We start from the raw sequence: 27,767 nt of genomic DNA, 5'->3' as shown, positions 1-27,767 counted from the left end.
ATATTTTTTCCTATATTTTTCCATTCATTCAGTTTGTCTAACATGGCACCCTGCATTTAACATTTTTGATTATTCATGTCAGATTTGTAATGGAAAACAAAATATATATTTTAATCTTGTGTAGATCTCTTAAATCTTTTTGATTAACTGAGAGTCAGAGTACTTCAGTAAACACAGGTAATGAATGAAAGGAATGTTGTGATTTGGTGGAAACAAGGAAGTGCAGATGCTAGAATCTTGAGCGTAACTCACAGCTCGGGCAGCATCTCTGGAAGACATGGATAGGTGTTTTTTTGGTTTGGGACCCTTCATTCTGATTGTAGTAAGGGGAGAAAGCGGGAAAAGCGGCAGGGGCAGGGCAAAGCCTGCAAGTAATAGGTGACAACAGGCGAGGGGTTTTGACTGGCAGATGGGTGGACAAAGCTCGAGATGAAAAGGAGACAAGGGTACAAGATAAGGAAAGAAGAAGCATGAAATGTGAAGCTAAATGGGATATAGATGGAAGGGGTTGGACGAAAAGGGATGTAGTAGGAGAAATGCATGCCCACCCGCGTGGGCGCAGGAAAGAGGGGAGGGAAATAAGGGGAGGGGGGTCTGTTATCTAAAATTGGATAATTCAATGTTGGGTTGTCAGCTACCCTCGCAAAATATGGTGTTGTTCCTCCAACTTGAATGCAGTCTCAGTCTGACATTAGAAGACAGAAAGGTTGGTATAGGAAGGGGGTGTCATAATATTTAGCAACCAGGAGGTCCAGCAGGCCTAAGCAGACTGAGTGCAAGTGTGCTGTGAAACGGTCACCTAGTCTACGCTTGGCCTCACTGACGTAAAAGAGGCCACATCAGTAGCATCAAATTAGGTAGATAAGGTTTGAGGAGGTGTATGTGAATCTCTTGTCTTGCCTTGAAAGGCTGCAGGGCTCTTTCTGACGGCATCTTTGCAATGGGTATGAGGTGCAATTTGGTACACTGGCAGCGGATTTTTTGGAAAACGGAGTATTAACAGGGGAGGTCATCTGGGTTTATTGGAATGGTCAGTCCTAGCGATTGTAAAAGGATGGATAAAGGTTTTGGCAACAGTAGAGATATTGTAGAGCTGTAGAGCCAAAATGGAGATTGTTGTAATTACAGCAATGAGGTAATGCAGGGAAAAAGATCAATACAACTTGTTTTAATTGAAATTTCTTTCCTGTAGTTGGACAAAAGCTATTCTTAATAGACAATAGGTGCAGGAGTAGGCCATTTGGCTCTTCTAGCCAGCACCACCATTCAATGTGATCGTCACGTGTGGCGGCGCCTAACGGCTGCGGCTCGCTGGCAGTCTGTTTGTCCTTTGTCCTTTTTTGTTTGTGTGTTGGTGTTGGGGTGTTTTGTTTTGGTTGTGTATGTGTGGGGGGGGGGGGAAATCTTTCTTTTTTTAGGTCCGGTGCGGCTCGGCCATGGGACTGAACAGTGCCCGGTGCGGCCGCGGGGCCTTCAATCGCCCGGTGCGGCTCGGCCGCGGGGCCTTCCATCGCGCGGCGCGGCCGCGGGGCCTTCCATCACCCGGTGCGGCTCGGCAGTGGGACTGAACAGTGGCCGGTGCGGCTCGGCCGTGGGGCCCTCCATCGCCCGGTGCGGCGCGGCCACGGGACTGAACAGTGCCCGGTGCGGCCGCGGGGCCTTCAATCGCCCGGTGCGGCTCGGCCGCGGGGCCTTCCATCGCCCGGTGCGGCGCGGCCGCGGGGCCTTCCATCACCCGGTGCGGCTCGGCAGTGGGACTGAACAGTGGCCGGTGCGGCGCGGCCGCGGGGCCTTCCATCGCCCGGTGCCGCGGGGCCTTCCATCGCCCGGCGCGGCCGCGGGGCCTTCCATCGCCCGGTGTGGCGCGGCCACGGGACTGAACAGCGCCCGGTGCGGCCGCGGGGCCTTCTATCGCCCGGTGCGGCTCGGCCGCGGGACTGAACAGCGCGGCGCGGCCGCGGGACTTTCCATCGCCCGGTGCGGCTCGGCCGCGTGGACTTTCCATCTCCTTGCGGGGGCTGTGCGGGTCGGTCGCCTCGGTAGGGGTCGAGTTGTCTGTACGTGGGAGGGGCATGGGGGAAGAGAGAGGGGAAGTTTTGGCCTCCATCACAGTGAGGGGGTGTTTGGAGTCACTGTTTTTGTACTGCTGGCTAAGTAATCTCGTTCTGAACGAATGACAAATAAAGCTATTTTGGATTTGGATGGCTGATCAATGTGAGATGTTATTGTTTGAATTGATCAGAATCATTGAAATGGGAGTTGGTCAATAAACATAGATTTTTTTTTTCTCATATCACCCAACTTCAGAGTAGTTTCATTAATGAACTGATGAACTTAACTAATTATGCTTTACTATTTCAATGATCAATGGTTCAAAGTTTAATTAATTTACATAAGCAATCTTCAAAAAAAAAATATATTAATGTAGCTGGATCCTAAATGCCAAAAGCAGTTCAACATGAGTACTTTGGCAGATGGCACCAGATCTGGAATGAGGCTTTCCATGTTTGTTGTGTATTATGATAGGGAGTCGTCTTGCTGCTGATAGTTGTTTGTACTTGGTAGTTCCTTTTTCTTAAAATACATGCGCTGACAATATTACAGCAACTGCGGTCCACCTACATCTATTGATGTAAATAATTTAATTAATTACATACAGGTGTGATGGAGGGGTATGTCTCTATTGAAGAAAGTAAAATAAATTTGGAAAATGCTGAATGTTGCAAGTATACTGTGCAGCAAAGGATCTCTGAAACCATGCACTGTTTTGTTTCTCTTTAAATGTGTTTCTTTCCTCCTCATAGATTTTGCACCCTGTGACCCAGATGAAGGGAGATGGGAAGGAGACCTGGTCCAAACTTGGTCAGTGCCAGTTTGTACCCAATCCCAGGTGATGTCCAAGCACCTTTATTTTCCTCCATCCCCATGTATATATTCAAAACCTGCCTGATGGCATAATTGTGTGAAAATTATCACCTGAAATCTAGTTTCAGAAACATCCCAAGAGGATATTTCCCATCTCCACATCATGACACTTTCTCTGTTAGTGTGAATGAGTCAGATGTGTTAATTGCCCAGTGATTGGAAACAAGGGGCTCTAGTTATGAGTTAATTATAGGATAACCATAAAAGACGATGAGAGTTGTGACTGTTGGTTTCCTTTCGAAACCTACTATTTTTTGTCTGTTTTGGACATCCATTGTTTCCCAGCAGTGGGTTTAGAAATCTACCTTCTAACAAAAAGATTAGACCTCCTTTACTACTTTATTCCCCCCATGAAACCATTTTGACCATTCTAAATTTGACTTCACTAATATTGTCATGGTCATCATCAACCATAAACTTGGTTAACTACATTCTGTCTTCAGTTAAATCTGGTTACTGCTATTTGTGTTTATCTGCAATATCGCCCTGTGCAATTGATTAATCTTTACAATTTTTGTCTAGCTATAAAACTCAACCCATTGCAACCTTGTCTGTTCTTTGATTCTCATCCAACACATTTTTGCCACTCCACTGCCACCTTTGATACAAAACCTAGCTTTAAAAAATATTTTTTCATCTCTGCTCATCTTTGTTCATTTTTGGCTCAGGACCTGTTTAATTTTGTGTAAAAATAAAATAAAAATTCTTCCATATTTTCAGTTATGCTGCCAAATATATATGGATCCATATGGTATTAACCAGTTAACAAATGTTAATATATTTTGTCTTCTAACTTGTACTCCTGGGAGTCTCAACAACACTTTCAATTCGGCTTATTCTCTCTGGATTATTTTGAATCTGTTATAGTTGCTATCTTGTATATCAGTCATGAAATAGACTGTTGCCAAGTCATGTTGTATTAAAAGCTTGCAATGCCTCTTTGCATTTTAAAATGCCTGACTATTTCTGAGATTGACCTCAAATAAAGTTTGCAACAAATTTGATTTTGAGGAATGATGCATGTTTCCTTTTATACATTTTTATTTGTTCCAGGTAGATTCTGACCAGCTAATTCATTTTAACAATTTATTGGGCTTTTTTCCTATTTTGTAAGTAGTTTTCTGTTTGTATTGTTGGTGTGGCAATCTCTAAAGATTCTGATGTAGTTGCTGAGGACAATGTAGGGATGAACAGACTCTGCCACATTTTGGGGATGAGATGCTGATAGTTTTGGGGGAATGCTTTGCTCCTTCTAAAGTTTTGGGGATTTTGTGCTCCAAATGAAGGAGCTTTGAGATTCCATGCCATCTTGAATTTTAAGTAGTCAAATGCTGGAATTCTCATAATTGGATAGGAATATTGTACTCTTTCCAGGCAGCTTTTAGAACATTCTTTCATTCATGTCATCTGTCCTGCTTGTGGTATCTTGCTGTGAAATTATTTTCAAGTAGTGTGGCTATTTTAGGGATTTGGTGTTAGGCAGACAAACAGTAAGGGAAGCCATAGAGTGTAAATGCAACCTCTGTGCTGGGGATGTTGGCCTGGGACTGGGTGCTGACATTGTTTCACATATCCTGTTAGTGGATTTTGAGGGCTTTGTAGAGACCATTGGTGCTGCTACTTGTGGCTTGAGTACCTGCGACAAGTAGTCTGTATTTTGTAAGTCAGAAGAAGGGTCTCGACCTGAAACGTCGCCCATTCCTTCTCTCCTGAGATGCTGCTTGACCTGCTGAGTTATTCCAGCATTTTGTGAATAAATGTATTTTGTAATTGTACAGGAAGGCAGGGATCACTGCAGCCTGATAGCATGAGCATTATGCTGGGTTTAAGATCTGGTTGTGAAACAAGCCACAGATGGCCAAAGGCTGTGCTAGCACAATGAAGGCAATTTATCATCATGACTGCCATCCCTGGGCTTTTTTTCCTAAGAACTGGAGAAGGCCATGTTTTCTAGGGTGGACCTTTGTTGTCAGAGAACAGGGTTGTGTAGTTAAAGCAGACATTTTTGTTTATGGAAGATCAGCGCAAGATTTGTTCTCTTCATTGAGAGTGTTGATAACTTGAAGTACGGCCTCTGAATGCATGTGTGCACATGGATGGTGTGGCTTTGGGGCCAGATCATTCTGGTTAGTCTGATCTTGGTTCTGGAGGGTAGACAATGTATCTTGGATATCCCCTAGATTAGCTCCACCCCAACAGGAAGGTTATTGGAGCAGAATGCAGTGTTCAGAAATATTTGAGGGGTGATGGTGTGGCCTTTATTTAACAGCAGTTTACATTGTGATTGGCTGTAGCTCTTTCGTGAGTTCATTAATTTTAAACCAGTGGGTCCAGTGTAGAGGCAGTCTCTTTCGTCATCAAACAAGGCTGCATCTTCAACTCAACATCATCCCATAAATATTATGTAACATATAACGTGGAGGCTTGGTACTGAGAGAAGGTAAATTTGAGAAGGATTCTTCAGTGATGAAGTTGAAAACTTTTGAGAGGTAAAAAAAAATAGCCAAATATAGTTGTCAATGCTGCTCACTGCAATTCATGTGGAGCTGTCATGTGGTGAAGATGATGTTGATTGTTCCTTGGAGTACAGAATCCACATTCTTTGGCCATCAGAGGAGATGGTTGAAAGAACCCTGGCAGTGATTTTCCTGTGTGCATGGCCTTTTTGTTTTTCCAGTAATGGTCATAACTATAGTGTGAGATCTATTGTCAGTCTTTCACCTCCTAGATGTTGAAAATAAGTGTTCAGATTTATGTACAATTTTCTGTGAATTTTTATATTTAACAGTAATATTGTATATTCGTGATTCCTTTTTTCAGTTTTCAGCTTCTCTCTGGGTATAGATAAGACTGGACCAGTTGTACATTACATTGCAGTACAGAACATTTATAAATCAAAACCTGTATTGTTCCAAAATATTAAACATTCATGACAGTAATGGACTGGTATATATTTAGAACAGCAGTATAATTCAGAATTGCATGTAATCTTGGGCTACAGATTCATAACAAAATAAGATGTAGCAAGCCGAGTGTCATCTTTTTTTATATGGTTATATAACCATTCTCTAATATATTGTAGACCTTTATGTACAATATTCCTTCAAAAAGAAAACTGGGACAAAAGCTCATCTGTTGTAGTACTATTGTTAGTAGGCAGGGAAATGACTGGTGGAGAATTGACTGCTACTGCTATGGAGCTTTGTGCTCATTGGTGCAATTAGCATTTGTGCAAATGTTGACAGGTGCTTGCAAAGTTGTTTGCAGGCAAAGGGATGTCCAGCAAGTGGGAAGCTTTTAAAAACTATGTAGCAAGAGTTCAGAGTATGCTTTTTCCTGGTAGACTGAAGAACAAACACTGCAGGAATAAGGACCCCAAGATGATGAGATATTGAGCATCAGGTCAAAAAAAAAGAAGCAAGCATGGGTCAAGTGCAATTAGCTGGGATCAAGCGAATTCCTGAAGAGATTTATGGGATGCCAGAGTATTCTTAAGAAGGAAATCGGTAGGGCAAAAAACTGGGCAAGAGGTGGCTTTGGCAGAAAAGATTAAGTCAAATCTAGAGATTTTCCAAGTACATTAAGGGAGAAAGAATAACTAGGGAAAGAATATAGTCCCTCAAAGACCAAAGTGAAAATCTTTAGAGCTCCTGAAGAGGTCCTCAATAAATATATTTCCTTCTCTTTCACTATAGACAAATATATGAAGACTAAGGAACTCTGGAAAGTCCATGGGAATTACTTGGACAAAGTTTGTGTTGTAGGAGAGGAGGTGCTGGATGTTTTAAAAATATATGAAGGTAGATAAATATCTGGGGCCTGATCAGGTACAAGCATGAACACTGTGGGGAGCTAAAGCAAAAAATGCAGAAGCCCTGCCTGAGATATATGCATCATTTGTTAGCCAAGGGTGAGGAAGACTGCAGGTTGGTGAATGTTGTCTTTATTTAAGGGTGTAGGATATTGTCTCATGAATTTGAGAGGTTTTTTTAAGTAACCAGGAAGATTGTTGAGGTCAAAATTTCAAGGTTAGTTTATTGTCAGTTAAGGTACAGTGAAATTCAAATTACCATACAGCCATACTAAAAAAAGCAACAAGACATACAACTACATAAAAGTTAACATATCCACTATAGTAGATCCCCCACATTCCTCACTGATGGAAGGTAATAAAGTCTAATCCCCTTCCTCTTTGTTTACCTCAGGTCTATATGTACTTCAGCAAGGTCTTTATAGTTCCACGTGTTACATTATTCGGGAAGCTTAGATCGCAGGGGATTCAGGGAGAGCTAGCTAATTGGATACATAATTGGTTTGATGATAGGAACCAGAGAGTGATGGTGGTATGTTATTATCGCAGAGCCAGTGATTAGTAGTGTGCCTTGGGGGTTGGTATTGGACCCATTGTTGTTTGACATCTTTTTTGAATGAGAATATATAAGATATGGTTAAAAGGTTTGCAGACAATGGAGAAAGTTTTCAAGACTTGCAGCAAAATCTTGATCAGCTGAATAAGTTGAACCAGGAATGTCAATTAGAATTTAATTTGTACAAGTGCCAGGTTTGCATTTGGGAAGTCAAACCAGGGTAGGACTTTCACGGTGAATGGTAGGGCTGTAGAACAGAGAGATCGAGGAGTAAAAGTACATTGTTGTCTGAAAGTGGCATCACGGACAGGGTAGTGAAGACTTTTGACATGTTGGCTTCCATAAGTAAAGGATTGAGTATAGAAGTTAGAATGTTATGTTGCAGTTGTACACAATGTTGGTGAGGCTGTATTTGGAGTATTGTGCTCAGTTTTGGTACCAATAGGAAATATGCCGTTAAGCTGAAAGTAGGGCAGAAAAGATGTGCAAGGATGTTGCCAGGACTCGAGGGACTGAGTTATTGTGAGATAGATTGGGCAAGGTTACCCAATTCCCTCACCTGAAGGTACCAGTGAAACAATTGGGGTATTATAGCAGGCGTGTAGTTCTGTGGTCATCACTACAAAGGACTAGTTTAAAAAAAATCCAGATTAACTGAATATAAATCCCACAGTTGCCATCAGAGGATTTTTAACTCTGGTCTCTAGATGATTAGTCCAGCGCCCTATTTATTATTGGCAATTTAATTGCCGTTCTCCCATCATATAAATGTACATTGCAATTTTTTTCAAGAAACAGGCATTAGCTGCATTGATTTTTATTAAGGTTACACACATCTAGTGCAACTTTAAAATGCGCAATAACTTTAAAGAATTGCAAAACAATTTCACCTTTTTTTAACATATAGTTTGTAGCGAGTCCAAATCGAGCGATGTTATCAAAAGACTTTATTCTTGGTAAAAACCGTGACAAAACGCAACGCACTCAGTTTGGACACACACACTTAACTTACTAATCTAATCTCACTAGTTTGGCGCCCGACACTCTAATACCTCGCGCTCCCGCACCACGTGACCCGTTAGCCAATCCGAGGGTTCGAGACCCCCTGGCCAATCCGTATGTCCCTACAAGTTTTTCTTTGATACAATCCACAAACCCTTCAAATCATCAAATTGAATTTCCAAAGATGTTTAGTTAATATAATTTGCTGGCTGGTTTCATTTTCTGGTTATCTTATATATTTTGCAAAATCCAATGATTTCTGTTGTCTCGTCTGCTGAATAATCTTTCTCTGAATTACCGTCGATCACTTTCCTGGAATGCTATTTTAAACAACAAAAATACTTCTGAAGCACTTTTTTTAGCTTTTTAATGTTTACGTATTCATCATGTGTAAAGATTTACCGAAGCACAGGCCAATTCAATTAGCCATTCCATTTACTAAATATTAGGGTGATCTCAGTCAGGAAATGATGAATACAAGCCCCAGTGAACTCAGCTCTGCCGACACTTCATTGCATTACTGAGGAAGTGGGGTATTCATGAAGTACCATCCATTGAGATACCATCTAAATAAACAGTTAGGCAGAACCAGTGGTTCTTTAATTTCCTGGTCACTAAGAATATTATGCAGTTATTTTGTTTCATGGAATGTTTCTAAATATTGGTCGGTTACCTCGTATTCGTTCATTTTATAGAACTTGTTCTTGACATCTATCAATATCTTAAATGAAGCCTCTAGCAACATTAGTTAAATCTAACAGTTTATTGTATTAATGGTCCAACACACTTATTTCATTGTTTGCATCTTTGAGTTTGGTTAAGACAAATAGAATGAAGTCTTAAAGTAGATCTAATGTATAGGTAATTTTGTTGTGGAGCAGATAACGTGGTGCCCGCTTCGTAGGCCAGGGCATTTCTGGAAAATTCTGTGTATTTTCTGTGAAATGCTGTCATAAAGCTGTAACTGAAAACATTTTTGAAGATGTAGTGTCTTGTATTTGGCCTCTGTTTGATTAAACATGCAAAGATTTATCAGTACAGTAGATGACATTGAGCTGCTTGTGCTTATCTGGAAGAGATGCCAGAATTGTAGCTGGTTGTTAATGGCACCTAGTTTATGACAACCAGTTTAATAAAAATATGAAATATGAAATTTTTTGCTGACATTTTTTCTATGGTCTATTGTTAGCTTGTATTTTGATATCTACCAAAGGAAAATATATTTTTTTCTGTAAACTAGCGACAGTTATTTAGATCCGTAAACAGTTGGAGTTTCAACATTTCTTCGAATGTGTAGAGTGTAATGAAATATTGGGTGTAATTGACTATTGGTACTTACTGAGAATACAAGATTCAAAGTATTCTACTGCAGAAACAAGAGGTAAACAATGTTCTTTAGCCTCGTACATTGTTCAGCAAATAAATAATTACACACTTGATTTTCTTAGCACAAGGATTTTGTGAAATAAAAATAACCAGGTTCAATGCTGCTGAACTTGTGGGCTGGCAGTGACATATTTATTTGGTGCTGCTGCAGTCATGATATAGGGTAGTAGTTGCCTGGGCCCTTTTTATATGCATGAAAGGGCTTTGATAGGTTATTTAATTTAATTTGTTTTCTTTGAAAGGTTCTTGGTGCATTCAAAAAGTGACCATTGCCTACGTTAATTATCAGCCCCATTGTAGACATTTGTAAAATCCATGTTCCTAAGATTTCTAAAGTTTTGTATACGAATAAATATACATGAAAAAATGAAATGTGATTATTACAAAAATAGTGATTAATGACATGCGAGAGATTTAAGTGACTGGTATACCAAGTATATATTTTTTGTTAATTGCTTGTTTTTTTCCTTACAGCTGTCTAAATCTCTGACAGTCCACTAGCGTTATGCTAGTCAACCATTAGCACTGAAACGAAATCCAGAACAACTTTCAGAATGCCTGTACAAGCATCGCAGTGGACAGAATTCCTCTCCTGTCCCATCTGCTACAATGAATTTGATGAGAATGTGCACAAACCAATTAGTTTGGGCTGTGGGCATACTGTCTGCAAAACCTGCCTGAACAAACTACACCGGAAGGCATGTCCCTTTGACCAGACTGCTATCAACACAGACATCAATGTTCTTCCTGTGAATTTTGCACTTCTGCAGTTAGTTGGCGCACAGGTAGTTTTTTATTTAATTCAGGTTATTTTATGTAACTTTTGGAACTGACATTTGCAGCTAAAGACTCTACCATCATTAAATTCCACATGAGAATCTTTTTATTTACCAATTAGTGTTAATAGTTATTACTTATCTGACTAAACCAACCTTCGGATACATAATTGTTCAAATTTGGAGTTGACCAAATTATTGTTCAGAATCAGGAATAATGTTCCTAGTTCAATGCATCACATGGGGGTATAAATGTTGGTGTAACCAATCCAGTATTATCCTGTTCACAAGGTCAAACTGATGTAATTGCTTTGCAAACTAGTATCAGGGTTGAAAGAACGTTTAATAGTTTCTGTTTGGGGGTTGGGGGATTTTGTTGCAATGGAAATGCCAGAATGACGACAATTGTTTGAAATAACCACTTTGTTCAAGGCTCCTTTTTATTTCTAATTACAGTAATGCAGATTAGTCTTTCTCAAAAACCTGCTTTGTGTCAGCAAAAAAAGTGCTTCATAAAGAGTATTTGTATCGAAAGTGAGAAGCTAAATGAAATTGTACACGACAGTAATTATCATTCTGCATGTGACTGCTATTATATTATCACTCAATATTCATGACGAATAATTAAATGTCAAGGAATTAAGATTATTGAGGACATTTTTGTTATTAGATTTCTCGTGTTTGGGTATCAGCTGAATTTCGAGCCATGATATTTGTTGTTTGTTCAGAAAAATCTAAAGAAATATCTTTATCATGAGCAAGCCATAAAAGTTAGCATTTAGCTGATAAGTATGATCTTTTATCTGTAAATTTGATTCATTAGCATGGGATCCTGTCCATGTGCCAAGATTTCTCATTCTATTCTCTATTAATAAGATCATCCAAAACTGCTGTTTACATTTTAATGCTCCCTTCAACTATAACTGATCTAGATTGACTAGCGATGCTGCCTGTCACGCTGAGTTGCTCCAGCTTTTTGTGTCTATCTTTAGTGATAAAACAAAATTTAATTTAAAAATCCTTACCCATATTGTCAATGTCACCCCCTTCCTATATCTGTAATCTTTATCCCTGTAACCCTCTAAACTATTTGCAATTTTTCATTTCTGGCATTTTTAGCATTTTCAAAATTAATCACTCGATCATTAGCGGCATTGCTTTCAATAGTGAAAGCCCTAAACTCTAGAATACTGTTTCTCTAAACTTCTCCATCTTTTCACTTCCTCTAAGAAACTATAGGAGAATCTTGTCTCTTTGATTACATTTATGGTCAACTGTTCTAATGTATCTTGTTATGACTTGGCATCAATTTTTGTTTGTTAAAGCTCCCGGGAAACGTCTAGGGACCTTTTGCTATTTTAAGGCAAACAGAGGAAGTTGTTACTTTATTTTTTGAATCATATCAAATTGAACAGTACCCAGATACACCCAAAATGCAGGAATTCTATTCACACTGTTGTATTAGTTTGAAGTATTATCCTGCTTTCTCTCTTTAAAAAAGAGGGTGTGGCTTTGCAGTTATCACATGGTCTTTACGCTGATTAATTCACTTTGAGGGATCTCTATTCAGCCCTGTAGCTTAGTTGCTTCAATCCATTACAGTCTAACAGTAATACATAAATGCATTATTCTGTCCATCAAATTATTTGGCACCAACATTGTTCTTGCTGTTCATTTTTGATGTGTTGGATAATTTCCAATGCTTTTTCGTGTGCATTACTAAAAGATTACTACTTGTCTTGCCAATTTTTTTGATATTTGTAAATATTTTGACTGCATCTAGGTCCCAGACCAGCAGACTGTGAACCTGAGTAACTTGGCTGAAAATAAACATTACGAGGTCGCAAAGAAGTGTGTGGAAGAGCTGGCACTCTACTTGAAACCTCTTAGTGGAGGCAAAGGTAGGTAGTATTAAGATGGCACTCGTAATATTTCTTCTCAGCTTGCATTTTATATCTTCAGGTGGCAGGAAAACATTTAATTTTGAAGCGTAAAACACTGATAGGTATCAAACTGATTTATTGAAATTGGGAAAAAGTTGGAAATTAAAATGTTTACAGATGCTGGTAAAGGGGAAATGAAAGAGGCTGGATGGAAGAAAATAATAAATGATAAAAGGGATGGCCATGCAGGATATAAGAAGTTGGTACAGAGACTAATAAAGGATCATAAGGTCACTAGGGTGCATGGTATAAATGGAGGAATATTTATCAGAAATTACTAAAGGAAAATACAGCAAATCTGAAACGTTTGAACTATATTGAATCTGGAAGCTAGTAAAAATTGAGGTACTGGAACATGACCACCACTTCATGTAGCCCCCTTCAATCTTAAACATTAGAGTTACCTAATGAACTGTGATGTAACCAGTCGGTATGTTCTTCACTGCACACCTGTAGAAGTTAAACAGTATTCAGCAGCAAGCCAAATCTCCTCAAACTTCTGAGACCAAGAAAAATCATCAGAGATGAAAATGAGCCTGAACTTGGAGTTATTGACCTTCGCCACTAAAGTCCTGCAATGCAGACAGATGCATTGTCCCTTGGTTTTTCCTCGACAAATCCATGCTGATTGACCCCAGTTAAACTTTGTTTTTCCTAAATATTTTTGTACCGCCCCTCTGAATTTGTTTTCCATGCATCAAAGTTTGCTGGTTCAGTAGTTTGCTCATGTAGTTTCCACACACCGAATGCTATGGAGAGAAATAAATTCTTCAGTTGGTGGGTGAACCCTGTATGGTAATGAGAGCTTCCTCACTGTAAATTTATTCAGTCCAGGGTAAAGTCAGAACAATCTCCCCTCTCAATATTGTTAGAACAAACAAACGGCTGCTGACAAAAATACCTCCCTTTCTGCTGTCCAAAGCTGTCAAAAATTTCAACTAAAAAACATTCAAAGATGGGGGCATTGAAACTAGATAAAAGGGAAATCAATTTTTGAAAAATATCTTCAATACTTTAACCTAACGTGTTATTTTTCGTTGTTTGCATTAACAAATACTGGAGACCATCAGAATGAATTAATGGGGTACTTCAAGTGGATTCTCAATCAGTAGTGGCGGATGCCTCAACTTTTTACTTCCTTGGTGGATCCATGAAGTCCAACATGTGTGCAAATTCAATCTGCTGTTTACAATTCAATCTGCTGAGATTTGGGGATTTCCTTTTTCTTTTGAAAATCGCAAACTTGCCAGCTGCCAACGTTTCCCAGTAATGGTTAAAGAAGATTTCCCTGCAAAACAATGAAACGTCGAATAGTGAAAGGCTTGTACAGAGTGCATGTGGAGAGGATGTTTCCATTATTGGGAGAGGTCATAGCCTCAGAACTAAAGGACGTTTTTTTAGGAAGGAGATGAGGAGGAATTTCTTCAGTCAGGGTGGTGAATCTGTGGAATTCATTGCCACAGATGGCCGTGGAGGCCAAGTCAATGGTATTTTTAAGGCAGAGCTAGATAAATTATTGATTAGTAAGGGTGTCCGGGGTTATGGGGAGAAGGAAGGAGAAAGGGGGTAAGAGGGGAAGATAGAGGGGAAAATAGTTCAGCCATGATTAAACGGTGGAGTAGACTTGATGGCCAAATGGCCTAATTCTGCACCTATCACTTACGAATTTATGTAAACCCGATCCAATAATTTGGGTATTATTAAGGTGATTGGCACTAATTAACTGTTTATTTTTCAAACAATGGCACCACTTGGCAGTCATCCAGTCCTCTGTCTTAGTACCTGTAGCCAAAGAGATTTGGAAAATGGCCAGTGCCTTTGCTTTTACTTCCTTACTTCTAAGGGACAGGGAACCTTTAGAATTTGATTGCCTTTTTAATCAAGTGGAAATGTTTGCTGAATAACATGCAATTCAACTTAACAAATGAATTATTAACATTCAATGCCATTACTATTACCAAGACCCTATCATCCAGATTCTTGGGGTCATCGTTGGATATCATATGACACCCGAAAACCTACCTATCTTCCACTAAATCCAGAAACAATGGGATGGAATACTTTATAATTGCTGGATGAGTGCAACACTAGCAACTCTGAAGACACTCTGCACCAATCTGTGTAGAACAGTCTGTTTCATTGGCACCCGTCTACCTTCCATTCGTTTCCTCCACAACTGATAATAGCCATATCAAAAACATGGTGAGAGATGGGCAAAACATGCTTGCCTTCATTGAGAAGGGTACTGAGTACAAAGATTGGGACATCCTCATGAAGATGTACAAGTAGTTGGTGAGATTACAATTGAAGTGCACTTCAGGTGGCCCAGCAAGGGTGTAATTAAATTGGAAAGGGTGCAGAAGAGATCCACCAGGATAATACCTGGGCTTGCAAGCTTAAGTTGCAGGGAGAGGTTGGATAGGCTGGGACTCTTCTTTGGAGTGTAGGAGACTGATGGGTGAACTTTAAGGTGTAAAAAATTGTGAGGGGCATGGAATCTTAGTTCCATTAAACAAAAACAAAAAGCCATACTGCACTGCATTGTTATACTGAATCCGAAAATTTGATTGTACATCTTTATTCGCACCATATTCATTGCAGGACACCAGCCTGGCACTTGTCACCATTTACCAAACTATATTGCCTACAGAATGTATCCATTATTAGTCTTGCTGTAGCGTGTGACAGGATACTAACTTTGTGTGTTCTTGATAATAAAGTTTGATTAAAAAAACTTATCAAACCCCTCAATCCAATTATTACAGTTTGGATTTCTCTTACATAAGCCACGCCAATACCATAGATAGAGTGACTGGCCCAAGAATGAAACTTGTCCTCTCTCTAAAGCAGTTACACTCCCCGTTGTTATTACTTCAATCATCAACAGGCATAATGAGTGTCACACCCAGTAATTCTTGAGACCGTTGAATTCGCTAAGTCTAACTATCCTATCTTCCAATTCAATCTCAACAAAACTAACTTCCTAATAATGGCAACAGGGATCTGTGTGGCTAACTTTAGATCACCGAGATCCCCTTTTCAGTCCTTTGAACACAATAAACCATCATTCACATAAACAGGAGATGCAACACCTTTTTAATGACTTCCTGATACTCTCATCCAGTGCTGTCACCTTATGTTGTGATGCCTCATTCAAAACTCTGCTGCCCGTCTACTCACACACACCTCGATCCGTGACCATATCACCCCCGTCCTTTATAAACTCCACTGGCTCCCCATCCCCCAGAGAATCCAGTACAAAATCCTCCTCATAACCTACAAAGTCCTCCATAACCTGGCCCCATCCTACCTGACCGACCTCCTCCACAGGCACACTCCCACCTGCACCCTCCGCTCTGCCGCTGCCAATCTCCTATCCCCCCACGTCCGGACTAAACTCAGATCCTGGGGGGACAGGGCTTTCTCCATCGCTGCTCCCACCCTATGGAACTCACTACCCCAAACCGTTAGAGACTCCCCCACACTCACCACATTCAAAACATCGCTGAAGTCTCACCTGTTCAGTACTGCCTTCAACCACTGAAGGTCACCTCACCTACTGTCTCCTTTCTCTGTTCATTTATTTATTTACTTATTTATCTATTTATTAATTTCCCTATGTTCTCAAAATCTCTGTAAAGCGTCTTTGAGTATATGAAAAGCGCTATATAAATAAAATGTATTATTATTATTATTAAAATGAAAGAATAATAAAAATGAGGAAAAAGCAAGATATTTCCAATTATAATTAAATTTTATGTAAGTGTCAATATTTTCGACTGATAATTTTTGTGTAGAATTTAAATTCCACTTGTAGTAAAAAATATGGTTATATATGCCCACATATTGTCTAGCAATTTGTTTAAACATTTTGCACTGATTTCAGTGGAAATCCTTCCCTGTGTCCGTTCTGCTGCAAATATGACTATATTTTGTGATTGCTGCTTCAAATTCATAATTTGGCTAATGTTTTGGAGGTTTCATATAAGAAAATGCTTAGATTTTGACAATTGAATTATTTTGTCTTGTACAGTTTAATACTCTATAACAATAACAGTTGAAGTTCGGGTGTGCATGAGTCTTAATACTTATGTAAGTAACTCAAATTTCACTGTACCTTAATTGGTAAATGTGACAATAAACTGACCTTGAAACCTTAATGCTTTGTAATTTCACTCTGTTCAGGTGTTGCAAGTTTAAATCAGAGTGCACTAAGCAGACCAATGCAACGAAAACTAGTTACCTTGGTTAACTGTCAGCTGGTAGAGGAGGAAGGACGTGTGCGAGCAATGCGGGCAGCAAGATCACTTGGGGAAAGAACGGTTACAGAACTCATTCTGCAGCATCAGAACCCCCAGCAGCTGTCTGCCAATTTGTGGGCTGCCGTCCGGGCCAGAGGTTGCCAATTTTTGGGACCAGGTAAGAAATGGGATAAAAATAATTATTAAGGTAATTGTAATTTCAGTGAACACCTGTTTAAAACGCTTCTGTCTATAGAGTTGCTGGGTTGCACAGCACAGACATGGGCCCATTGGCCCATGTCAATGCCAACGTTTTTGCCCATCTGCACTAATCCTATTAGCTGGCATTATGTCAATATCCTTCTAAGCCTTGGCTAGTTATGTTCCAGTCTAAATGATCCTTCAACATATTGATTATATATGACCTCACCACCTCCTCTGGCATGTGTCCAGATATCAACTATATTGCATATACAAGTTTAGCCTCAAATCCGCTTTGTAAATCCCTGTTAAAACCTTCCTCTCACCTGAACACTATGTCCTCTTGTTTTTAATCGCCCTTTGTTCAAAACTATGTTAATGTATTCTTTCTATCCTACAATTATATACATGGATCATTACAACGCAGGAATAGGCACTTCAGCCCACGATGTCTGTATCAAACAAGTTGCCAAATTAAATTAATCCATTCTGACTGCTCATGATCCTTATCCTTTCATTCCCTGCATGTTCTGTGCCTATCTAAAAGCCTCTTAAAGGCCGCTATTGTATTTCCTTCAACCACCTCCCTTGGCATCACATTGCAGGCACCTACCACAGTTTTTTTTTAAAGCCCTGCATATCTCTTTTAAACTTGGTTAATGCTATGCCCTCAGTATATTCCGTAGGTAAAAAGATTCTGACTATAGCCTGTCTAAGCCTCTCATAATTTTATAAGGTTTCTCTCACATCTCCCCTCAGCCTTCGACACTCCAGAGAAAACAATCCAAGTTTGCTCCACCTCTCCTTGTAGCTCACATCCTCTAATCCAAGGCAGCATCCTGGTAAACCTGTATCTTCTCAAACTCACAACGACACACAATACAGTAAATCCGCATTGTTACAGACCTCTTTATAACTAATTTTGGTTGTAGCAGACAGACTTACTGATCTTCACCACCAGGACGGCTGCTAACACCACCCCCGCCCCGCACTGCCACCCCGGCCCTTCCGACCTTCACCACCAAGCCGGGCTGCAGACACCGGCTTGCATCGCCTTGCCGGCTATTTCTCGGCTGGACCTACTACTGCCATGCCCGCCCACACAGCTTCCTCAGCTGCTTCCAGGTCCCCCCTGCCACCATCGCCAACCCTTACCTGCACTCCGGCTGCTCGCGGGCTGCGACCAATGATTCCGCCGATCCTTGCCTCTCCCCGGCTGCCAGCAGGCTAGGGACGTCAACTCACTGGGATTCCAGGCTCTGTTCCAGACCAAGTGTTTGAAGAAGGGTATTGACATGAAACGTCACCTATCCATGTTCTCCAGAGATGCTGCCTGACCTGCTGAGTTACTCCAGCACATTGTGTCTTTTTGTGTATTGACCAGCATCTGCAGTTCTTTGTTTCTACTACTTGTACGATGATACTCTATTACTCTGTAATCCCTCACTCGGTTATAGTGGACAATCAGCAATAACAAACTCCATTCCTCCCATTGTGGTCCATTATAGCATGGGTTTGGTGTACTCCAAATGCGGCCTAACCAATTTTATAAAGCTGCAACATGACTTCCTGACTCTTATACCCAATCCCTAACTGACAAAAGCAAGCATGCCATATGCTTTCTTTACCACTCTATCTACTTGTGGTGCTAATTTGAGAGTCCAAGATCCTTTTGTACATTAAGACTGTTAAGGCTCCTGCCATTGACTGTACACGTTTCCCCCTTACAGTTGACCTTCCGAAGTGTAACATCTCACACTTACCCAGATTAAACTCCTTCTGCTGCTTCTCTGCATATATCTGTAACTGCTCTATATTCTGCTGTATCCTTTGACAGCCGCCATCCCTCTCTGCAATTCCATTAATCAATTGCCTACAAACTTCCTAACCAACCCATCTACATTTTTGTCCAAGTCCTTTATACATTTCACAAACAACAGAGGTTCCAGCACAGATTGCTGCAGAACAACAATGGTCACAGACCTTTAGCCAGAATGACGGCCTTCTGAATACTGTGGGTGAGCCAGTTCAAGATTCAATCTAATTCTTCATGCATCCCATGCTCTTAATCTTTTGTATCAGCCTACCAAGAGTGACCTTGTCAAATATCTTCTAAAGTCTGCATATACAACATCCACTGCCCTAGCCTCAGCAATCACCTGTATCACCACCTCAAAAAACTCAATTGTTTGTAATATATTACCAGCCCTGTACATGGCCATGGTAACTGTTTCTAATTAGCCCATTCTATTCCAATGAGCGTAAATCCTATCCTTAAGAATCCTCGAAGTGTGTCTGCTCTGGATCAGTTGATAGCATTCTCAGGTGAGTCTTAAGACTGTGGCTTCGAGTTCTAATCCAGAAATCTGTGCTCAAATCTGGACTGAGACTTATTTTCAACATCATCACATTATTCAAAATACTGTATACCATAGTAATTAAAACTGAATGATTGAGAAAGCTTGTGTGAAATATTGTATTTCTGCTACAGAGGGGTTTTGAGTGCGGTTAATCATTAGCATCCTTTAGTCAATGATTACTCATCCACTTTGATTAAATCAGACTGCAAAACAGATTCCTTGTTTTAAAGTTGTGGCATGTTACCTATATAAAATGCAATTGCTGTAACTTTTCACCTTTCTCAGTGTGTTCAGTATGATTCGATCAGCAATTTGCCGTTTTTGCGAATCCAGTGGCAGGATATTGCATTTTGAAGAGATCATCTTTGCTTTTAATCGCGCAGTGACCCTTGCATGAAATCGCTTTGTTTACACACAAAACATGGCGAATACCATTATTTTGTCACAAATTGTAGCCCATCATGTCTGCTTGACGTGTAGCAGACGTTTGTTAGCTGCATATGATTGCTTTGTGGGGAGTTTTCTGCCGGACTAGCAGCATTTCTGAGGCCAGGCTACCTTTTTAGTGGGAGGGTGATTACCGTTTAGTTTAGAGTTCCATTTGGAAACAGGTCCTTTGGCCCACCAAGTCCGTGCCAGCCAATGATCACCCGTACACTAGTTCTATCCTACGCACTAGGGACAGTTTTTACAGAGGCCATTTAACCTAGAAACCTGCACGTTTTTGGAATGTGGGGGGAAACCAGAGCACCCAGAGGAAACCCACAAGGAGAACATGCACATTCTATAAAGACAGCACCCATAGTCCCTAGCGCAGTAAGGAAGCTACTCTATCGTTGCACCACTGTGCCACCCATGAATTTTTTTAATTTTTCTGTTGATGGATTATTCCTTTTCTATTGCCATTTATGATGTGTTGTAAATATTGGGTATATCCAAATAATAATCTTTGTTTTCCATTCTTTTATCAGCTATGCAGGAAGAAGCACTAAAACTGGTCTTGCTTGCATTAGAAGATGGGTCAGCACTCTCTAGGAAAGTGCTGGTTCTCTTTGTTGTTCAAAGACTCGAACCACGGTTTCCTCAGGCATCCAAAACTAGTATTGGTCATGTCGTTCAACTCTTGTACCGTGCTTCATGTTTCAAGGTATTGCATTCAGGTTTGCAAGATAGTCTGTTTCCCACATGTAATGTAAATTTTGAAAAATTAAAAATGTTAAGTCAATAATTTGAATTATTTTAGCAACCTGGATTTTACTTATCAATAAAACCTTAAATTGCAGGAAGAGGTTCATAAAGTAAATGTGAAGCTGCAGACAAAATGGGCAAAATTGTGGAAAAGTAATGTTAAATTAATTATTGTTTCAGATGAGGGGAGCAAGAGTAACAGTTTAATCCACCTTACCACTTTCTAATAATCTGTTGTACATTGTTCTGCAACTCCAGTTGAAAATCCATTGTTGCTCTTTTAGCACTTCGTCATCATTCCTTGGCAAGAACCAGGATTTGCATTAGTAACACTTGCCACTGATGCCATGGAGGGTAAGACTTTACCTTCCCATGCACTTGCCTGGGGAAAGTGCAGCCCCAAGGTTGAGTGATCCAACCCTGAGAAAAGATTCCATCCACCCACAAATGCCACTCACCAATGAGATGGCTAATTCCACGTAATCTTCTCTACAGTTATCCACAAGCCCATGATTAATTACAACCTGTTAATTACAACCTGTTAATTGCTGCCGCAGGTCACTCCATGTCGATCTACCATCTAGTCCTTCCTCATGCTCTGCTGCTGTCTCTCCGCTGTCTAGAGCAGGGAGAATCAGCGTGTGAGGAGATGTTTGCTGGCCTGTGTCAATACATTGGAGTTGTGGCCGAACGATAGGAAATCTTCCATTTCTGTAAAATCACAATTTAATTCAAGCTTTGTGCATCAAATGCATCAATGTGTCTTTTTTTACTGCCAATTTAGCTGAAAGAAATAAGAAAGATAAAATGGAGTAAGTGGCACTGTTCTAATGAGTTGGCAGAATTTGTATGTGCATCTTTAAAAATAATTTTGTTGAGAAAGTAGTGGTAAAGTTAATGGGATCCAGGATTTTAAGAGTCCAGTGTACAAAGGGAGGAAGATTATCTTGATTTTAAAAAAATAAAACACTGGTTAGACCATTAAGCCACAAATTGAATATTTCATCCTTTGCTCGTCATCAAACTGTAGGAAGGATGTCTTGAGGAAGAATAGAGCAGAAAGCCTTCAGGAATATAGAAAATGTAGAGCTGAACTTAAATGGGAAATCAGGAAAGCAAAGAAACTGCACTGGAAAAATATTGGCAAAGAAAACCCTCCGATCTTTCTAAAATAAAGAGCAGGTCATATTTGGGACCAAAAAGGTAATGACGGTGGCAATTTTGTCTGTAGGTAAGGTTCTTAATGTTCAGTGTTGTCCTCTCAAATGAAGAAGATGGTACACAGGTTGTAATTAACAAGGGAAAACATGAAACAATGGATGAGAGAAACACAGTATAAGATTAAGGGTTCAGCATGTTTTTGAAAATTAACTCAACAGGCATGAATGGAGCATATCTAGGGCAGTTTTAAAAGGGAGAGGTTCTGTCCACTTTAATTTAATTCCTCCCTGGCTACAGTACTTGTGTCAGAAGATAATGTACAGTTGTTTCACAAAGGAGGAAGAGATAAATGAAGTTAGGCCAGTTAATTTTACTTTGGTAAGCAGATTTTTTGATTTTTTTTGAGAGACTCTATAAACCTTCATTGGAAAGGCAAAGAATAACCAGCACAGTATAGTTTTTTTAAAGGAAAATTATGCATGTCAAGAATTTATTTTGGGGCAAGAAGTGACAACGAGGACAATTCATTTGATGTATTCTTCGTGGCCAATTTAGTATCGGTCTCTGTCTTTCAATAGAAACATATGGAAAGAGCATACTGCTCACATGCAGTGCTATGATATTCTATGTTTTTCCTTTTCCTACTCCTGTGGAATAAATCTTCTACCTTCAACTGTTGTGGCATCTGGTTCTGACTTGCTGTCAAATGATGGCGAGTATCTAAATGCTAACCAATATGGTTCATTTATAATGAGGACTTTCATTGAAATGTTTAATTCCTCTATAACCTAGTATGTATTCTGGTAACTAATTACTTAAGCATTGTTAACTTCACCAGGTAAGCATTTGTGAGTGGAATTTATTGAAAGTAGTTTGTGAAAAATCACCTGATGTGTTTGTTGCTACTTTCATGTTTTCTCAAATTAATTTATTTTTCATTCTCTTAGTCCTGATGTTAAATTTGACTTTGGGATTATTTTATTTGTTTGCTTGCAATACTGGTGTCCCCGCTACATAAGAATGGATTAACTTAAAGAAAGCAACTCATTTGGAGCAAATGGGAACTTAGCCTGTGCAGATTGTAATTTAACCTACTTCAAGACCAATATATCCTTCATGAGGCATGTAACCAGAAATGGATACAGAATCCCAAATAGGATCTAATCGGAGTGATAATTTGAACAGATTAAACTCTACAATTTGTTAATAAACGAATAATCCTTTTTAGTAATTTTGAGCAGAGGATGAATTGACTACTCATCAGTCCAAGAGAGCAAATGTGGCTTTGGTTTAACATCCCATGACAGACAACGGTATTTCCAGTGGTATTGTCACTGCATAAGAACGTCTGCTATTACTTTTGTGCCTAGATCTCCAATGAGACTTGAAGCCAGATTATTCTGAATCTGAAACTGAACCTGGGTAAATGGCTCGAATCATGATGAAAAGACAATTAAGTTTGCTGTATTCTTATTACTGTGTGCACTACTGTGTGCAGTTTTGGTCTCCTGGGAGGAGTTGGCTGCGCCTAACGGCTGCGGCTCTCTGGCAGTCTGTTTGTCTTTTTTTCTTTCTTTTTTTGTTTGTGTCGGTGTTGGGATGGTTTTTGTTTCTGTTTTTGGCTGTGTATGTGTGGTGGGGGGGTGGGGGGTGGGGTGGGGCGGGGCGGGGGAAACCTTTCTTTTATTAGGTCTCTTCCCCGGGGCGCAGCTCGCCCGCGGGGCCTTCCATCGCCGGCGCGTCTCGGCTGCGGGACTTAACATCGCCAGCGCGGCTCGGCCGCGGGACGTTTCAGTGCCCGGTGTGGCTCGGCCGCTGGACTTAACATCGACAGCGCGGCTCGGCCGCGGGACGTTTCGGTGCCCGGCGCGGCTCGGCCGCTGGACTTAACACCGCCCGCGCGGCTCGGCCGCGGGACGTTTCAGTGCCCGGTGCGGCTCGGCCGCTGGACTTAACATCGCCCGGTGCGGCTCGGCCGCGGGACGTTTCAGTGCCCGGTTCGGCTCGGCCGCGGGACGTTTCAGTACCCGGTGCGGCTCGGCCGCGGGATGTTTCAGTGCCCGGTTCGGCTCGGCCGCGGGACGTTTCAGTGCCCGGTGCGGCTCGGCCGCGGGACGTTTCAGTGCCCGGCGCGGCTTGGCCGCTGGACTTAACGTCGCCCGGTGCGGCTCGGCCGCGGGACGTTTCGGTGCCCGGTGCGGCTCGGCCGCTGGACTTAACATCGCCCGGTGCGGCCGCGGGACGTTTCGGTGCCCAGGGCGGCTCGGCCGCGGGGCCTTGCGGGGGCTGTGCGTGTCGTTTGCCTCGGTAGGGGTCGAGCTGCCTGTCCGTGGGTGCGGGGGGAAGAGAGGGGAAGTTTTGTTGCCTCCATCACAGTGAGGGGGTGTTTGGAGTCACTGTGATGGATGTTTGTGTTGGGGTCGGGTGTCCTGTATTCTTTTCTTTTTTGCTGTGTTTTGTGTGACTGCTGAAATTTCGTTCGGTGTAAAAAGCCGAGTGACAATAAAGTGTTGTTATGTTATGTTATGTTAATAAAAATAATAGCATTTAAAACTTGTGCGCTAGCTTTCTGAACTTCTCTTTAGAGCCCTTAATCTGAAATCCACAATTTCAAGCTACGTCATTTAGAAAATAATTAGGCCCCGTCTTCCTTGGGTGTGTAGGTTGGATGACCTTGCCATTTCCTATATTAAACTGCCATCTGGATGATATGTATGTGGAAAGGCATGATTCATTGTAGATTGTTTCTCTCTAGGTTACAAAAAGGGATGAAGATTCTTCTCTAATGCAACTGAAAGAAGAATTTCGTACTTATGAAGCTTTGCGCAGGGAGCATGATGCACAGATTGTTCATATTGCCATGGAGGCAGGACTTCGAATTTCCCCTGAACAATGGTCTTCCCTTTTGTATGGAGACTTGGCACATAAATCACACATGCAGTCTATCATTGATAAGGTTTGTTGTAGACGATGTGGCTAATACTATGTTTTACCAGGGAAACTTAAGAAAAATCTATATAATTGTGATCAGCCCATAGCAGACTTGAATAGCATAGAGGCACGGCAGTTACTGCTGATACCTCCCAATTTCAGGGACCCAGATTTAATTCTGACCTTTGGGGCTGCCTGTGTGGAGTTTTCCTGTTCTCTCCATGACTGCATGGGTTTCCACCAGTGACTTTGGTTTCCTCCCACATGTTTCATATCTCCCACCATTATTGATAAAGGTGAACGAGTAAAGCAGGGTATGCAAGGGGAGGGGGGGTGGGGGGAGAGCTTTCTTTTTACGTTGCTGGAAGAGGAGTGGGGAGGGGTGTGTGAGGTAGATAATTAATGGCTTTTCATATTCTAATTTTATGTTGGCAGTGGGGCAAAAATCATGAGTGCAGGAAATTGAAAACATGGACAGGGGCCTTGAATCTAGTGGGAGACGGTCTTTGGATGAAGTTAAGGGGGGTTGGTATTGTCAAAATGTAAGAGGGGGTAACGGAGAACGGACGAATATTTCTTAGAAACAGAATGCATAGTCGATTACTTCTCGGAGCTGTTGGATAAGGTGAACAGATGGTGAAATTTGAGGAAGGGACGATTAAAGTTCATGATGGACCTTGTTAAGGATGTATTTTGGCAGCTAAGTTGAAAAAATCTTCCAATACACTGCTGTTGGAAATGGCTGTTTTAGTCCACCATTTCCCTGAAAAGGGTTAGGGAGGGGATCAGAGAAAGGTTCCATGTGTCCTACTGAGAGAGGGGCATAGCTTGAACCTGAGAGATTCCCAAAACCATGGTTTTTGTATAGCAAGTACATAGCAAGTAGTGCCTACATAGCAAGTAGTACCAAAAGAAGTCTGTTCCTGCGGAAGAGGACAATGGTAGAGACGAACCCGCCCATCTTCATTCTAGGAGGGAATGCCCTGGTGGAAGATGGCGATCTAGACAAATTGAGTGAGTGGGCTTGAAGGCATCAGAAGTGTTGGGATATATATGTATTTAATTGTTAAAATTTGTATTACTGTGAATCACGAAATACATTGCGTGCAGTTTTAATATTTAATTTTATTAATGACCAATAATGTAACCAGTATACACAGCAGCTTCTGTGTCGAGGGAAACAAAATTAACAGCAGAACTGCTGAAAAGCCATTCACTAAAATCTTTAGCTTTGCTCTCGCTTCAGATGCTCTCTGATCTGCTGAGTATCTCAACTCAGCATCAATTGTTATCAGTAACAGCATTTTAAACAGCAAAGAGCTACATTTACTGATATACCTAATCAGCTTTATATAACCACTCCAAATGTAGTAGAATAGCAATAAATAAATGTCCGCATGTGTTATTTTATAGTGGGAATCATTCTAGTATCTTTATTACCTGTGCATTGATTGTTAGGTATTTGAAATAGAAGCATGACTTTAAGATTATTTTTTATTGATATTTATAATGAGCAAGTATTGCTGGGGAGGAAGCAGATTAGATATATAATTGGTATGTTATTGGCAATATGCTTCACAAGACTGCGGGCCAACAAAATTTAAGGAGGAAATTCCAAGAGGTCTACGTACTCCCGATTCATGTTTATTTTGGAAACAAAAGTCACTGCTGCCAATATAAACATGAATTAGAAGCAGGAGCGGGCCTTTCAATGCCTAGAACATACTCTTCAATTTAATAAGATGATGGCTGATTTGAGCATAACCTGAACTCTGCAATTCCATCTACCTATTGTGATCTTTCACACCCACCATCACCCCACACCTTGTGTATAACTATATCTTGAAATTTTCCAAGGTCTTTTTTCCACTGCCTTTAGAAAGAGTTTCACCTCCACCTGTCTTAAATGTGTGACATCTTGTTTGTTAACAGTGACACCCACACCCAGTCTACATTTTTTTCACGAGGAAATGTGCTGTCCACATCCCCCCAGGCAATACCCCTTGCAATCTGTGTTACAGTCAAGTCTTCCTATCACTCTGGCTGATACAAACCCAGCCAATCTTTCCTCCCAATACAGGCTGCCCATTCCAGATGGTAGGCTAATAAACTTCAGAACAGCTTCCAATGCATTAACAGCCTCGCACAAAGAGACTTGGGAGGGAAGGTTTCAGAGTCAGCTATTTAAAAAATATATATATATTATATAAATAGGTGCAGGAGTAGGCCATTCGGCCCTTCGAGTCTGCACCCCCATTCAATATGATCATGGCTGATCATCCAGCTCAGTAGCCTGTACCTGCCTTCTCTCCATACCCCCTGATCCCTTTAGCAAAAAGGGCCACATCTAACTCCCTCTTAAATATAGCCAATGAACTGGCCTCAACTACCTTCTGTGGCAGAGAATTCCACAGACTCACCACTCTCTGTGTGAAGAAATGTTTTCTCATCTCGGTCCTAAAAGACTTCCCCCTTATCCTTAAGCTGTGACCCCTGGTTCTGGACTCCCCCAACATCGGGAACAATCTTCCCGCATCTAGCCTCTCCAACCCCTTAAGAATTTTATATGTTTCTATAAGATCCCCCCTCAGTCTTCTAAATTCCAGCGAGTACAAGCCCAGTCTATCCAGTCTTTCCTCATATGAAAGTCCCGCCATCCCAGGGATCAATCTGGTGAACCTTCTCTGTACTCCCTCTAAGGCAAGAACAGCAATCAGCAGCAGTGTGATTTTAAGTGTCATTATCTTTTTTTTTGTCTTCAGCTCCAGTCTCCCGAATCTTTTGCAAAGAGTGTGCAGGAATTGACTATTGTTCTGCAGCGGACAACTGATCCTGCCAATCTGAACAGGCTTCGATCTCATCTTGAACTCTTAGCAAATATAGATCCAAACCCAGGTATGAAAGTAATTTATTTTTTATATAACTAACTGAATTTATTCCCAATGACACTGTGCCCAGTGCTCCAACAATCTACTTGTTTATTTCAAAACCATACATTTTTTAGTATTTTAGATTCCACGGGTGTCAACATAGCAAATTACTTGTGTTTCTTATCTGAATAGGATCACATTTTTAGTAAATGTTAATCTTTTAGAGCATTATTCTTTCAGTGGAATCAGAATTATTCATTGAAGGAAAAAATCCTCCATAGTTTAGCTGGGCTGTGTAGTTCAAGAAATTTCTGAAGAATCAGTCCCTACCCAAAATGTCGCCTATCATTTCCTCCACTGATGCCATCTGACCTGTTGAGTTACTCTAGCACTGTTTTTCTCAAGATGAATCCCTA

At 40.9% G+C, this 27,767-nt stretch overlaps 1 protein-coding gene across 8 annotated transcripts in view; it reads left to right on the top strand.

The window, feature by feature from the left end:
* Positions 1–27,767, top strand: part of rc3h2 (ring finger and CCCH-type domains 2) — a 97,557-nt gene that overhangs the window by 22,186 nt on the left and 47,604 nt on the right. For 6 of the 8 annotated variants that reach the window (XR_013549207.1, XM_078426365.1, XM_078426363.1 and 3 more), the window contains exons 2-8: positions 2,805–2,890; positions 10,155–10,465; positions 12,240–12,357; positions 16,585–16,818; positions 20,173–20,348; positions 24,306–24,506; positions 27,244–27,376. Coding sequence is in view for 7 of the 8 variants with exons in the window: in XM_078426365.1 (XP_078282491.1) it covers positions 10,235–10,465; positions 12,240–12,357; positions 16,585–16,818; positions 20,173–20,348; positions 24,306–24,506; positions 27,244–27,376 (1,093 nt within the window). In the remaining variant the exon portion in view is untranslated. The remainder of the gene's footprint in view (positions 1–2,804; positions 2,891–10,154; positions 10,466–12,239; positions 12,358–16,584; positions 16,819–20,172; positions 20,349–24,305; positions 24,507–27,243; positions 27,377–27,767) is intronic. The other 2 variants (XM_078426361.1, XM_078426362.1) reach the window with 2 other exon arrangements.

Source organism: Rhinoraja longicauda, chromosome 31 (assembly GCF_053455715.1).
Source record: "Rhinoraja longicauda isolate Sanriku21f chromosome 31, sRhiLon1.1, whole genome shotgun sequence".
Taxonomy (NCBI): Eukaryota; Metazoa; Chordata; class Chondrichthyes; order Rajiformes; family Arhynchobatidae; genus Rhinoraja; species Rhinoraja longicauda.
Note: the sequence above shows the minus strand (reverse complement) of the source record. Positions and strands in the feature narration are given on the sequence as shown.